Here is a 16740-nt window from a genome sequence, read left to right as displayed (position 1 = left end):
CTTGTATTAGCTTTAACTTTGGCTGAATAATATCAAGAATTAGTAAAAGGGACAACTTTGTATGCAAGGGTATAACTGCAGAAATGTTTTTGCCTTTGATAGAAATGGAAAGGGAGAAATGTTTAAATTCCTTAATCAGGCCAAATTATAAGACAGTATGGCCCAAGATTAGATTTGCATTTAATACAACTTTTAACAAAATTGTACAAAAATCTACGATACAAATTAATTTTTCAAACTTAATATGATTCAGAGATGACTCATGAACTGTAAAATAGAGAAACTAATTTGAAATTAACATTGATTCTACTTTTTAATCAGAATGCAATGTTTTGTCAAAAAATCTTTTCTTCCAAACTTTGTACTTCCATTCTATCTCTCTGTCTCACATTATTTTTAGACGAGTCTGCATTTTGTGTCTTTTTCATGACTTCAATTTGTAGGACTTCAAATATATAGTCAGTTATACTTTTTTAAGTAATTATTGAAAGCTGAAATTAGTTTTTCTCTCTATCACCACTACTCAAATGATAAATTAGAAAAGGTTTCAAACTACAAAGTACACTCTCCAATTCATTGACATTGCAGTGAATTTTTAAAAAAAATCAAATGCCTCACGCTGAACTTGCAATGTCAAATCTGAGCTATTGCTAACTATTTGATGGTCATCCCGCTGAATCATCTCAAGTATGGCTCAATTGCTTTTAGTGTCTCCTTTGCCCCCTCTTTGGAAGCAGATCTTTGGCCTCAGGTTTGTGAATTGGATGACCTTCTCCAAATCATAAATACGTGAATCAAACATCTTTGTGTTTGCTGTACTAATCTGTCGGTTCATTTCTTGCCACTCCAGTAGATGACAATGTTGCACCTTACACCACACTTGGGGAAAAAATCCTCCCAGGTAAAAAAATGTAAAAACAAAATACTCATTTAAAATGTAATCCATGATCGCCAACCTTTGGCAAAATCTCAGAGCTCCCTCAAAAACATATCTACTTGAATAGAAAGAAAACATTTGTAAGTTACCTACAAAGAACATCTTAATCTGAGAATGCTCTAAATGTTTTTTAATTATTGTTTTAGTGGTGGTGAGGCAAACTGAAATGAGCAAAAGAATAATACAATTATTTGCTCACAGGCTGAATCTGCCTACATTCAAATTTATGTTCTTTGTACACTAATCTTTTGTTATAGGAAACCTCAAGCACAGAAATGTTCAATTAATGTTAGAAAACAATAGGGGGGTTAACAAAAACCAGTGGTCTCTTCCTTGCACAAAAGGACACAAAGTGCTGGAGTAACACAGCAGGTTAGGCGGCATCTCGAGAGAACACGGATAAGTGATGTTTTGGGTCGAGACCCTTCTTCAGAATGAAGCATCAGACCTTATGTGTAAACCAGCATCTGCTATTCTTTGTTTCTATGTCTCTTCCTTGCACTTGTCCAAACTTTCAGCGAAGGTAATGGTTGTAAACAAATCCTATATAATGAACTCACCAGCCCACGGTACTAAAACTTATGTAGGAAGAAAATGCAGATGCTGGTTTATACCTATGATAGACACAGAGTGCTGGTGTAACTCAGCAGATCAGGCAGCATCTCTGGCAAAAAAGGATAGGTGACGTGTCGGGTCGGGACTGAAGACCGTTTAATAAAGGGTCGTGACCCGAAACGTCATCCATCTTTTTCTCCAGAGATGTTGCCTAACCCGCTGCGTTACTCCAACACTTTGTGTCTATCTTCATGCCAGAATTTGCCTTTTCTGAGGGTAGAGAGCTAAATAAGGTCACCTTCAGCACCCACAAGGAAAGTAGCATGAGACACGGGCATGGGAATGCCTTTAACAAAGGCTTTTGAACAGTTTTTAGATGTCACCATTAGAGCCATTTAAGACCTACATGTTAATCACTCCAATAGACAATAGGTGCAGGAGTAGGCCATTCGGCCCTTCGAGCCCTCCAACACTTAGCTGCAACATATTTTCCAAAGATTAAGAAAGGAAATTGCAAAAGATGAAGGAAAACAAAAAGACAGAACACAGTTTCACAAGATCTCTATTGTTTTAATTTTAAGCAAGTGTCAGAGAAATAGGTATACAATTTCAAAACAGAAAAATGGTAGCTTGCTTTAAGTTCAAATGATACTGCTCCTTTCCTGGCAATGTACAAAAAAAAAGAAATATTATGTAATATGTAAATTAGTTTATACCTGTCAATTAAAAGGATAACTTCAAGTCATAAAACTTAAAGATAATAAAGCAAGCACTTTACACCAACACCTTGTAAATATAGGAACCATACTTGTGGCAAATGCAATAAATAAATTCTAAGCTTGGAATTAACTTACAAAAACATGACATTATTTGTGACCACATGGTTCGTTATCACTGCACTTGTGTCCAACCTTAATGCTAAAAGCAATTGTATAATACCTTCAGATATCAAGAAGTTTGTCAAATCAATGTTGGCAGCTTTGTTTAATTTTGCTCTAATTTGTTCCAAGACAAGACACTAATATTAACTAGTCTTTGGCAAACAGCTCCCTGCACATAATTGGTTGCAAGTCCCAATGGCAATATGACACTTATAAGTCTACCACTGCCTTTGTACAAAGTTCCGTAAACTTGCTACTTAAACAATACTTTTTCATTTAATCTTTTGAACTTTGCCACCAATACACAATGTAAGAGAAATCCTATATAATGAATCAGCAACTTTTAAATTCAATCCAGATAACAAGTAATTGTTTCCAAGTCGGTATGAACACTTGGAACTGCTTAATAACATCCCAGCCAAAGGGGAATAAAAGAAAAGCAGTTAAACACCACATTACCACAGAAGGCTGTGGAGGCCAAGTCAATTGATATTTTTAAGACAGAGATAGATAGATTCTTGATTAGTGCAGGAGTCGGGAATTATGGGAGAAGGCAGGAAAATGGAGTTAAGAGGGAAAGATAGATGAGCCATGATTGAATGGCGGAGTAGACTTGATGGACCGAATTACCTAATTCTGCTCCTGTCACTTATGAACATACGATCAATATCACGTTGAAATATTATCCGGGAAGAAAACAGGTGGCAAAGGTGCTGATCACAGGAAGCCATGTGGAAGTTACTCAGTAATAATATCACTGCACTCAACAGGTGCTGGACCACTTGGGAGAAATAGAAGCTAAACAATGTGTACAAAACATACCATTTATTCCTACAGTGACTAATCCAATAGAATGGTGAACAGAATCATAACATACTAATAAGTGTAAAAAATGGAGAGATACAACTGGAATTCAAACAATAAACTTCCATTTCAAAAGTAGTTTCAGTGAATCTAAGCTTTTATTTTCTGTAATCCCCATTTCCTGCAGGTCACAGGATATTGAAAGTGCAATTACTGCACATAAGGAGTGAGTGTAAATTAGTATCTTATAAGCTATTTGGGTTACTCCTTATTAAGGACACTTTAAATAGGTTTTTTTCCCATCCTAATTCCTAGCTATAGCACACAACCAAACTAATTTGCAGATGTAACAATCAAAATTCTAAAGTTTGTGGGTAAATACTGACATTGATTTTGTTTTACAAGTAGCAATATAATCCATAAAAAAAGTGATACTGCATGGTTAGAACATTCTCAAAGAACCAGGAATAAACAATATACATTGTATGCAAAAGAGTGATAAAGATGGCATGCCTGAAGAGTTCCTTTTGTTGAATGGATGTCCAAAAGAGCTACCATTAAGCGTGTTTCCCTTTGGAACAAAAAGGTGAATTAAAATTTATAGGAGATTACATGCACAGCAGAAAGAGAAGCAAGATAATTGGCCCTTTGAGAAATAGTCGTGTAACAGTTTGCATGTTGATTAATTGCATCTCTGAAGTGTAGCATATATTTTTATTGTACCAGAAAGCCAAAATTCCTTTGTGACTTCAGTTCTTTGTGACTTCATCCAAGCTCCCTAAAGAGGATTGTGCTTGTCTGAGCCAGGTTTCTATCATGCTCTCTGGTGACCATCATCAGCGTAGTATTAGACAGCTGAAAAAGCATGACTCTTGCATAAAGGCTTCTCTTTCTTGGAATAAAATGTCTTGCCTTCCAAGTTTATGTGGCATACCTTGAAGGTTAAAAAAAACACAGTCAAAATGGTATCAGATCCTTTTTGAATTTATTGGATACAATGGTTTATCTTTCTAAAAGCTGCCCAGAATTTTATTTTATACTTTTCTCAGAACATTACACATTGATAAAATAAGAATTTAATAGATTTTCCAACTGGATCAATATCAAACATTATGCTGTTGCTGCTTCCAAGATGGCGCCCAACCCAGGCGACTATTTACCTGCTAGGCGCAGAAGCAGATCTACAAACTCATATTACAATCACACCACACTTTTAAATTACTATTCCCACAGCAACATTTTAACTATGATATCGTTGATCGGACTTTGCTGGCTTTACCTTGCACTAAATATTATTCCCTTATCATGCATCTATACACTGTAAGTGGCTCGATTGTAATAACTGTATGTATAAGAGATAGAGCTCTAGGGGCTAGTGGAATCTAGGGATATGGGGTGAAGGCAGGCACAGGTTACTAATTGTAGATGATCAGCCATGATCACAATGAATGGCTGGCTCGAAGGGCCAAATGGCCTCCTCCTGCACCTATTTTCTATGTTTCTATGTATTGTCTTTCTGCTGACTGAATAGCACGTAACAAAAGCTTTTCACTATCTCGGTACACGTGACAATAAACTAAACTGAACTTAACTAAATTAAAGTGAACATTTGGAACTATACTACAGGCTGGAATACACATAATGGATTCTTAAATAATTGAACTTCTTATGTTTCCTGACCAAGACTGAGCAGTACCCAAACTAAAATTCTTTATCATTTTATTCACGATGCATTACGAATATTCATTACAATTTTGTATTTCTAATTCAGGGATGTGCTGGCCATTTTCAAAACCAATTACAGTCTTGACATAAATAAAACAAACAAGGTTATACTTATTTGGCAACTAGGACGAATGAAGGAGGCTTCTTGAAAGCCTTCCAAGATGGCTTTTGGAAAAAAAGCCTTTGAAAGAAATAAAGTCAATAATATATTACATTAATATTGAACGAGGTCACTAGATAGAGAATAGAAATTGGAACATACCGCACATACGAAACAGGTGTCATGCCAGCTGTACCCTAGAGCTTCAAGAAACCTGTCACCAGCATCGATCTTGAAGTCACAACCATGGCATTTGGTACCAAACATTTTCTCATAATCTATTAAATGTGCATAAATGAAATGTATAGTATATTTATGGTTAAACACTGTACAGTTGCTTCTGATTTAGACATATAATTTTATTTTTTTTATTCATCGCAGATAGTCCGTCAGATGGATTATGGTGCTCAATCTGGCAAGGGTTTGGAGAGGATGCTTCACAATTAGAAATTCCCTCTTGATACCAGAGCCTTTAAAAAGAATCAATATTTAAAAGCAAAAGTGAATGAAAATTGGTTGATGTAAACACGTTTATAATGAATGTATAGAAGAACCAAGATATCTGTAGTTAATGACAGTATGTTACTTGACTTGTAGAATTTCATTTGACATGTGCATACCCCACATGATACATCGATGATGGGGAAATGTCAGTGTTATGAAAGGGGCTTGCCTTTGATGGTCCCTATTACATGGCTCCTGTGGGCAGTTCACTTGTCTGGTTCTCTCGTACGCTCCCATCTGTTAGGAACACTTGCACTCTTCCATTAGCTTGTGGCACTCACACAACATCAACATCGCAGTTTAGAGATTAGTCAGCTTGTCCCAATCTCCCTGGCTATCACCTTCCATTCCTACTAAGCTCTCTCCAGTACATCACCTCATCAATTTCTGCTCCAACACACACGATCCTTGCCTGCTGAGTTTTATCCCAACTTTGCCTCTCACTATCTTGCCAATTCCCAATCCTTTCCACAAGCTCTTGGCCATGCTTACTCAATCTCAACAAGGAGAGTTTTCCTGGTGCAAGATAGGCTTGGGCAATACTGAGTTTCCCACTGATGGATCCATGGACAAAATGCTGACCACATTCAAGATAGAGGTGTTTTAATAAAATAAAATAAAGCATAAAACAACTGGAAGTTAGAGATTTATAGTAATTGCCAAAATATTTTTCCTTCTTCCCCCAACCCAGTAGATTAATATAGCAACCCTATTAAAGATGGCAAAAGTAGATTTAACAGTGTGTCACTAACTCTTCATCTTACATTTCTCATCACAACCCTGGATAAGCTTCACCTTCACAGAGTTCATCTAATAGAAATATAGAAAATAGGTGCAGGAGTAGGCCATTTGGCCCTTCGAGCCAGCACCGCCATTCAGTATGATCATGGCTGATCATCCAATATCAGTACCCACTTCCTGTTTTTTCTACATGTCCCTTGATTCAGTTCGCAATCTTCTCACCTATGTGAATGTAATATCTTGTATGCTTTCTTGATGATGACATTTACAAAAAAATACTACAGGCATGAGGGTTCTGCTCTAGAGACCCACCATTAGGCTGATTTCTCTCCAAGTTAGAAACACCCACTTTCCATTGTAATCCATATCATATAATTCGACATACACGCTCTATACTTACATTCCATTGAATAATCACCCTAACACTGCCAGGAATTAAACTAATAGAATTTATACTTTGTCCCGTCATCAATGAAGCTCTTACTACCAGCTGAAAAATATCTTTAAAAATGTATGGGAAAATTTGTGCAAAGTCAGATTTCTGTCAGCCAGGATGTTTGCCATTTGTACACTTAGGGGGAACAAGAAAAGGCAAGATACCATAAAGGTTACAGTTCGATAGTGCAGAAACAGAAACATGTGCACATCTTTGAAGGTGGAAGGGTTGCCAATCAGAAGTCACAGATTTAATATAACTAAAAGAAAAAGTGACTTTCAAACAATATATATTTTACTTAAATCAAGTGCAAATGGAATCATGCCTTTCAATAGGGAACAGGATTAATATGAAAAGAAAATATAATTGCAGGGTCACAGTGAAAGGAAAGGGGATTGCTTGTATTGCTCTTGCAGAGAGCAGAGCTGAATGACCTCCATCCCTGCTGTTGCTGTTCAAGGTTTTTAACAATACTGATCACTTTAAAACTATTTTCTAATGTTCAATTCAAGGCTTGTTAACAATTCAAAGCTTGTGTAGAATTTAATGTTGACTTTTATGTATCTTTTTGCAAACATTTTATAAATGTTTAATTCAAGTCAAAGCTGTCATTTGATGAGTCTCAGAATGCCAATATTTGGAAATTAAATGTGACTTAATCAAATAATGTTAATGAATGAGAAACATGGATATTGTAAAAAATTGAAATAAAAAAGAAATGGGAGGGATATTCAGCAGACCAGGCAGCATCCACAAACGGAATGTTTCTGGTCACACCGATACTGCCTGACCTGCAGGGTATTTCCTGCAGTTTTTTTGTAAGATGGTCTTAGATACATAAACTCCCTTGCATTATAAAATCCTGCCATGTGCACTAATATTAAAGTTACATTAATAATCTTCTAACCCAAATTATTGCATTAGGTAACATTAATGCTATGAACTCCTCTTTAAAGGTTTTTTGTTATTTACTTAATTATTCTTTTGCACCTCATTCCAGTTGTGTTCGGACCAGGTAGACATGTTGCTATTATGTAGATGAGAGTGCTGTTGCAGCTACGGTCTAACGGAAGTGTTCTTCATATTTACAAAATAGATAAACATTACTGTTTTCAGATTACATGTTCAAAAGGTAGCTGACTATATTGGATTGATTATATGGAAGTAATGAAAATTGTTGATGCTATATTGGCTTAGTGTTATGTTCCAGCATACTATTGAAACAATGGTAAATTTGCATTAATGAAAAGGCATTTGGATCAATAACATGTTCATTTGAAACCTGGAATAAATGTTTTAAAATTCATATATTGAGTATTGCATTTGATATTTTATAAAATATTTTGCTCTGGCTGGAATAACAGCAAAAATAACTATTCACACATGGTTACTTCAAAATGTTCAAAAATCAGTTTACCTTTCTCACAGTAGGGTTGACCTTCCTCCATGTAAAATGCTTTATTGCGAATTGGAGTTTTACATGCAGCACAGGTGAAGCACTTAATATGCCATGTTTCCTTCAAAGCATGCATAATTTCCTAGAAACGGGAAATACAGGTTAATTTTGCAAAGAAGGGAAAACAAAACTGACATCTGAACATTTTATTCTCTTTGGTTGCTGCTTACTTAATCACCTGTGCTGATTTCAAATGCTTCCCCAAATAGGTTTATTTGGACATGACTGGGTTAAATAACATAGACCTACATCATGATGTTCTATTTAGAATGTACCTTGGAGTGTATCTAGGAGTTGCATCTGCACTTAACTGCAGCTGCAGTGAATTAAGTTAATGTGCTACCACTTTTGTCAATTAAGCTTAAATATGCTATGCTAGACCATTATAACAATTTACACCAGTTATACATTTCCACTGTATGTTTTATTTATGTTCAAAGCATGGACATTGAATTATGTGCCTAACTACTTGTTCATTTTTACCAACAGGTACTCCCATTTCATACAACATGACCCAGGTACAAAGTAAATCACCTTTTACATTTCCCCAACAACATCATGTGGCATTTTGCCAGTCCGTTCCTAATGGTTGAGATTCCTCAAAAACTTTGCCATATCTAACTAACTCTGATAGTAATTAAAAAAGCAGACTAATCAATAAAGGGCAGATGACTCGGGTGCAAAATAAGGGGAACATATTGAATTATATAAACTATCTTCCTCTAGAATATTTACAATCTAGGGTCATTGAAATTCTCTTTGATTACTTCATTTTATAAATCTGAGTTTCACATTTTATGCATTAAAGAGACTTCTTCTGTACTCATTCGGCCCTCTATTTTAGAATAAATGTGTCAATGAACTATAATCCATCTGTAATCAACCTGGTCCATGAATTATCAAATATTATATACATAGTGCTTAGTTGAATATTTTAAGATTATGCATAAATGTTTTGATTAACGCATTGATTTTTATGAGACCCTATAAAACAATAATTAGATAATATTACTCACGCCTATGATCTTCTGTTTACATTTGGCACAATTGGGAGCGTGCTTATTTTCGTAGCATTTTCCACAAAACACGGAGCCTTTCTCTTCAAAGAAACCTCCCTCAGTCAAGGTCATATTACACTGATTGCACGTAAACTCTTCAGGATGCCAAGAGCGGCCCAAAGCTACAAGATAGCGACCTCTGAACAAAAGGAACAAACACCAGGCAGTGTGAATCTTTATTTTTCTACCATGTATTTGACGAAAAATAGCTCTCATTGTTTAGACAAGAGTTCATGTTTATAAAACCTTTTTCTTCTGCAGACTATTGGGTGGTATATTATCAGTATAAATAGATGAGCTGAACACATTTACAAAGCAGTAAAACCAAAATAGTTAGGCAAGTACATTTCAGTGCCACAGATTTATTTATCTACTTTACAGGAGTTAATCCTTGGGCAGAATTACCTTTTCATCTTTACTTTAGAGATACATTGCATCTGCAGTGCGACAGCGCTTCAGCCCACTAAATCTATGCTGACTAATGTGCACTAACACGATCCTACACACTAGGGATAATTTAAAATTTTACTGAAGCCAATTAACCTATAAACCTGAACATCTTTGGAGTGTGTGAGGAAACTGGAGCACCTGGAGAAAACACATGTAGTCGTAGGGAGAAGTACAAACTCCATACAGACAGCACCCATAGTCTGGATCAAATCCGGGTCTCTGGTGCTGTAAGGCACCAACTGTACCACTGCACTGTTGTATACTTTGCTTACAATAAATCGCAAGATGTCAGTGTTGAAGTAAATTTTAAAAAACAAAATGACAAACATTGGAAGATCACGTCATCATCCACCTCTTCTCTCCCCTTCAAATGGTGATCTACAAATATCCCACCCACATCAAACATTATTAAAACCAATCCTTTATTTCACAATACTCTTTGGCTGCCTACATTCAGATAACCTGATTCAGTTGCAACCTGCAAAAGCATAATATATGAACAATGAAACATTTTCCTATGGTTAAAATGATACAAAGACTTAGGACATAAAGAGGTTCAGAATTATAAAAGCATAAGCTAAAATGAGCCAGGAACTTTTAAACCAACAGTTTGAAGGAAGGTGAGATAATGAGATAATATAGTGAGATATGGGATCAGAAAAAGATCAATTAAATTGGAAATATCCTAACACTTTTTAAAATCCTCCTGATCTACTTAACAGTGGAACACTATTACTACAAATGGGACACCAGGCAGATGTACATTTTTTTAAAGATTAATTTGATTTCTAATAATTGTTTCTAATCTCATTTCATCAGTGGTTTGAGGGGTTGGTACAATTATCATTGATGGCAAATGTTTCAAAGCTTCCCTGCAATTTAGGGGAGTGGGATATTAGGGGGGAAAAATCAAGAACCTGATTTTTTTTAACGGTGAAAGTGTTGCCGTGCCACTGGCATTGTCAACGAATATGCCCAAGAGACTAAGCCATCCAGTATTATAAGACAATAACTGCAGATGCTGGTACAAATCGAAGGTATTTATTCACAAAATGCTGGAGTAACTCAGCAGGTCAGGCAGCATCTCAGGAGAGAAGGAATGGGTGACGTTTCGGGTCGAGACCCTTCTTCAGACTGAAGCCATCCAGTATTAATACAGTCTGCCTTCTTCAGACTGAATTAACAGTATTAATTCAGTCTGAAGAAGGGTCTCGACCCGAAACATCGCCCATTCCTTCTCTCCCGAGATGCTGCCTGACACGCTGAGTTACTCCAGCATTTTGTGAATAAATACCTTCGATTTGTACCAGCATCTGCAGTTATTTTCTTATACTACAGTATTAATACAGAACAGGCATTTTTAAAAATTCAAACATTCAGTTGCTGTAGGATCTGAGATTATATTTGAACTCATTTATGGCAGTATGTGTGTGTATGGTTTTAGTATTTTTGAAATTTCCTCATTGGGACACGCTTTCTATTTTCAACAACTGATTTTGTTTTTGTACACGTTACAATGGAGTTACATTTTATAAAGAGAAAAGGTTCCACAGCTGTATTTTGTCACTGGGCTAAATTTCCACTTTCAACATAATGAGTATTTGGGTGCATATTACTCTCGAACCATAGTAAGATAAATAATTTTGAGTTTGTTCTCAATGCCATTTCCATAATCAACAATGTAGTTTTTTTCATGAACTAGCATATTCAAGCGACATTTTAGAAGATATTATTTCATTCATTCAAAATATTCCTCACATGGTAGTTTTAAAAATACAACTGAAATACAATGCTCAAACTCATTCACCATGTGAGCATAACCCAAGTTTCACAGTTAAAAACGATCAATGTTTAACTGAGTAATTTACTAAATTTCCTTGACATGCAGTAACCTGCTTCTTAGTAACTATTTTAAGCACGCAATAGCTATAAAATGGCTGCAGGTTAGCATCCGTGCACTTAAAAAGGAAAACCAAATTTAAAAAAGGCTCCTGAAGGCTTACGCAATGGCACACTTTGCCATAACCTAATACTTTCTGTGATCACAGCCTGCTCTCTAAGCCAGTGTAAAATACCATGGTAACTTTATCTGCTGGTTGCCCTTAAAGTTCCATTACTGTTATTTTCAACGTGGCCAATTTTGGGTGCATTGTGTTGAAAAAAGAGCACCAGAATTTCCATGCAATTATTATACATTAATGGTTGATGGAAATTTCAAAGGATACAAATAGTATGCTTGCATCTTCCTCAAATCAAGATTGTTTATATTGATTTTCACTATTACGGAGACCCTTGTGAATTTTTGGCATAAAATGTATACCGTTACTGTCAGGAAAATGCAAAAATAACATCAGATGCCTTACTGCAATCCTTAACTTTTTGTTAGTTTAAAAAAAAAATCATTATCATTATTTTTAGCATTTCTTCCTAGTTTTTTATAAAGCAACATCTCGCCACAGGAATAAAAATATAAATTGAATGGTGTTCTGTGGAAAGTTAGGATTTCTATACCAAGTTGCAAATTTTAGCACGGGTATTTTTGAAAAGGAGAATCATCTTGATGCAGCAGTCGTAGGTTTGACCTGCAATAGGACTTGGTTATTACAGCCACGGTTAATTTATAAATACATTTTGTAATTATTTTTAGTATATAAAACAGGTGCAAACTTGTAAACAAACATATGCCCCAGAGAAAAAAATTCCAGGGATTCCTTTTTAGTTTTAAAAGCAATGCAAGTTATCCTTAAGAAGCTATAATGTGACACGTGCAAACACTTATTTCTACTTACACCACAACTTAATTTATGGTTTTTATCAGCAACCTCAACATTTTCTAGTTCCCATTAAGGGTGAAATAGCCCAAGATTCCTGGTCTGCTTTTGCAAAGCCTACAGTCTTTTTAAGTTTGGGAAAGATGAGGCAAACATGCACTCTGCTCTAAACGAGAGTCTGTGGATAGAAACATAGAAAATAGGTGCAGGAGTAGGCCATTCGGCCCTTTGAGCCTGCACCGCCATTCAATATGATCATGGCTGATCATCCAACTCAGTATCCCGTACCTGCCTTCTCTCCATACCCCCTGATCCCTTTAGCCACAAGGGCCACATCTAACTCCCTCTTAAATATAGCCAATGAACTGGCCTCAACTACCTTCTGTGGCAGAGAATTCCACAGATTCACCACTCTCTGTGTGAAAAAAAACTTTCTCATCTCGGTCCTAAAAGACTTCCCCCTTATCCTTAAACTGTGACCCCTTGTTCTGGACTTCCCCAACATCGGGAACAATCTTCCTGCATCTAGCCTGTCCAACCCCTTAAGAATTTTGTAAGTTTCTATAAGATCCCCCCTCAATCTTCTAAATTCCAGCGAGTACAAGCCAAGTCTATCCAGGATAGTGCTGGTTCAAACCCATTTCCCCCCCCCCCCCCCCATCATCTTACATTCGTGGCAGCGTAGCAGTGCGGCTGGTAGAGCTGCTGCTTCACAGCGCCAGCGTCCCTGCTTCGATCCCAACCTGTTTGCAGGTTCTCCCTTTGCTAAAAGGTTTCACAAATGTTCAATAACATTATAAGCTCCAACAATACTTAAGAATAGCGCAGCGGTAGAGTTGCTGCTTTACAGCAAATGCAGCGCCGGAGACTCAGGTTCGATCCTGACTACGGGTGCTGCACTGTAAGGAGTTTGTACGTTCTCCCCGTGACCTGCGTGGGTTTACTCCGAGATCTTCGGTTTCCTCCCACACTCCAAAGACGTACAGGTTAATTGGCTGGGTAATGTAAAAAAAAAAAAATTTTTAATTGTCCCTAGTGGGTGTTAATGTACGGGGATCACTGGGCGGCACGGACTTGGAGGGCCGAAAAGTCCTGTTTCCGGCTGTATATATATGTTATGATAAGAGTTAATCAAAATGCAACAAAAAAAAATCAGCAGGTGCTGGAAATTTGAACTCAAAGTGGAAAATGCTGGAAATGCTCAGCAGATCAATTAGCATCTTCGGTGAGAGCAAAATGCTGATTTAGTGACTTGTTTTGCAGAACGCTTCCATTAATTCCTCAAGACTGGCCTCGAGCTTCCAGTTTACCATCATTTCAAATCTTCATCCCATATCTAAATCGAATTATGTCTCTGGCTCCTTATACCATTGCAATGGAAACCAACATAAGATCGAGGTGCAGTATATCACATTCTAACTTGGCACATTGCTGCCCTCTAGACTCAACAGTGAATGCAACAATTTCAGATCACAAGCTTTCCAGATCGTGTCAGTATAGGGCAGTTATCAAACTAGAAAGTTATTTCTGCATTTCTCTCTCACAATGTCAGTGTGACCTGTTGGCCAGGCTGAGTGTTTTTAGTCAAGATGGTGGTCGTTTTGTTTGATGCATACTTCTCTGCATAGGAATCATCCACTACCCAATGTTCTCTTTTAATATAGATGTACAGCACTTTCTTTTCCTCTCCTCACTCCTCCAGCTCCTTCTAGTTCCCCTCAGCTGGCCAGCGATCCCCACACATTAACACTATAACAAACTAGGGACAAACTTTCCCAGCCAGCCTAACCATCCCTACTGCCATGCCGACATATAACACACAAATTCAGAACAGGAGTAAGAACAGGCCACTTGGTCAATCGACCCTGCAGAATTAAGACCATATCAATCTGACTGCAATTTCAACTGTGCATTTCCACCCATCCCCAGTGATCTTTCATCCCTTGTTATCCAAGGCTTCATACTACTTCCTTATTTTGTTTCCAAATTCTGTATAATTACCCCTGATGGTTCCAAAGATGTACTTTTTTTTCAGTTTAGTTTAGAGATACAGTGCGAAACAGACCTTTCAATGGTCGAGTGCTCGCTGACCAGCGATCCCCACACAATATCACTATAACATACTCGGGACAATTTACACTTATACCAAGTATACAAACCCAAGTCAATTAACCTACAAACCCGGATGCCATTGGAGTGTGGGAGGAAACCGAAGATCTCGGGAGAAAACCCACGCGGTCACGGGGAGAACGTACAAACTCCGTACAGACAGCACCTGTAGTCGGGATCGAACCCGCTTCTTTGGCACTGCAAGTACAGTAAGGCCACAACTCTACCGCTGCAGCACTGTGCCAACCATCAGAAAATCTGCTACGTCTGTCTTAAGTAAGTGGCCCCTTTTGTCACTGAGTGATTTTTAGTTCTAGATTATCTCACACAAGGAAACATCCTCTCCACATCCACCCGGTCAGGACCAGCCAGGTCCTACATGTTTCAATCAATTCAGCTCCTACTCTTCCAAACGACATGTGAAACAGGCCTAGCCTGTCCAAACTATACTCTTTAGACAATGTCCTATTTCAATATCAATCTAGTAATCTTATCAAACTGCTTCCAATAACTTAACCTCTTGGTCTCCATCCTATTATAGATAGCCACTTGGTTCTCCCCACCCATCTCACTTTAAACATGCCTTCATTTCGAAGTTCCTCTGGATTTGATGAAATAAATTTACTTGGAATTTTAATGTTCCTTTCTCCGTAGATGCTATCATCTATGTGTTATCATCACTTCCTACTTTAACTGATGAACAATCAAACTTCTTTACTCACTTGATGACCTTGTTGCAATGCGCACACACAGGAGTCCTGTTGGTCCCATCAGGTGCCTGTTGAGCTGCCTGGACAATGGAGTTTCTGTTCTGTTGAGGGGTTGGCTGAGCAGGCTGAGTGTATTTGGTCAGGATGGTGGTAGTTTTGTTTGGTGCATACTTATCTGCAAAGGAATCGTCCACCACCCAAGGTGGTCTGCAACTCGGAGCAGAGGGAACTGGAACAGCCCTTGGCTCAAGGTACCCTGAAGAAAGCAAGACAAATAATGAGACATTTTCATAAATGAGGCACCTTGTAAGCATGCAAATTAACAGTAGGAGAAAGCCAGTCAGTACCAAGTTCAATAAGATCACTACTTAACTGATAGTAACTTTTTTTATTTCAACTTGTCTAATCAGATTCCAATTTTAGTGAAGTCCAGTCCAACAAACTTTTCTTTTCAAATATGGAGTAAAAGACATCTGACAGGTACATTAATAGGAAAGGTTTAGAGGAATATGGGCCAAATGGAGACAGTGTAGTGGGGCGTCTTGGTTAGCATGGGAAAGTTCAGCCAAAGGGCTTGTTTCTGTGCTGCGCGACTCTAAATGATGGATATCTAAGCTGTACAACTCTTCATTAGCTATTCACACACTTATTCTCTTTGATATCTCAAACTCTAAAATAAGAAGTCACAATTTTCCTCAGGTATTCAATAAAAACAATGACTTGCCAGACATACAAACAATGCTTAGTTATTTACAATTCTTTCAACTTAGAACAACCTGAATATCTCAGGTTCTAATTAACCTGGTCCTTTGAATGAGTTAATCAAGCCCATACACCGTAGAAGATAGTAAGACAAAGGATCAGAATGAGGCTATTCAGCCCACTGTCTAATCCGCCATTCAATCATGGTTGATCTATTTTTCCCTCTTAACCCCATTCTCCTGCTTCTCCTCGTAACCTCTGTCACCCCGACCAATCAAGAATCTATCAATCTCTACTTTAAAATGCCCAGTGACTTGGCCTCCACAGCTCTCTGTGTTAATGAATTCCATTGCTTCACCACCCTCTGGCTAAAGAAATTCCTCCTCATCTCCATGCTGAAGCTGGTTGAGTTGCTTAATGGAAAGTGGATTGGGAAGAGTAGGAATTCTTGGGTACTGAGGAGGAGTACAACTGTTTACCCTAATCATAGTTGATCAATTGTTAATTGCTTTATTGATTATAGATTATGTATAATAAAGTTTATTATAAACTTTAACTAGCGATAAGCAAAATACTAATTAGATATGATTAGGCGTTAAATACTCTCTCCAGACCAATTGTCAGATTTCGCTCAGATATTAGAGGGATGTTTGTAAACTCAAAACTAAATGACTGCTCCAATAAAATGAATATTAGTAATTAAAATAAATAAGTAATTAGAAATAATTGTATTTGGGAAGTAAAACTAAAATTACCGAGCTGAACTTTAGTTCTGAAATATCTGCCTGCATTTGCCAACAA

At 37.3% G+C, this 16740-nt stretch overlaps 1 protein-coding gene across 3 annotated transcripts in view; it reads right to left on the bottom strand.

Moving 5' to 3' along the window:
- Positions 1-2059: 2059 nt before the first annotated feature.
- pdlim7 (PDZ and LIM domain 7) overlaps positions 2060-16740 on the bottom strand; it is a 125445-nt gene continuing 110764 nt past the window's right edge. For 2 of the 3 annotated variants that reach the window (XM_078411091.1, XM_078411092.1), the window contains exons 6-10: positions 15250-15493; positions 9156-9336; positions 8101-8221; positions 5165-5280; positions 2060-4111 (exon numbers count right to left, since the gene is read on the bottom strand). In XM_078411091.1, coding sequence (XP_078267217.1) covers positions 4025-4111; positions 5165-5280; positions 8101-8221; positions 9156-9336; positions 15250-15493 — 749 coding nt within the window. In that variant the 3' untranslated portion in view covers positions 2060-4024. The remainder of the gene's footprint in view (positions 4112-5164; positions 5281-8100; positions 8222-9155; positions 9337-15249; positions 15494-16740) is intronic. The other variant, XM_078411093.1, reaches the window with a different exon arrangement.

The sequence above is a fragment of the Rhinoraja longicauda genome, chromosome 14 (assembly GCF_053455715.1).
Source record: "Rhinoraja longicauda isolate Sanriku21f chromosome 14, sRhiLon1.1, whole genome shotgun sequence".
Taxonomy (NCBI): Eukaryota; Metazoa; Chordata; class Chondrichthyes; order Rajiformes; family Arhynchobatidae; genus Rhinoraja; species Rhinoraja longicauda.
This window is presented reverse-complemented; position numbering and strand designations above follow the sequence as displayed.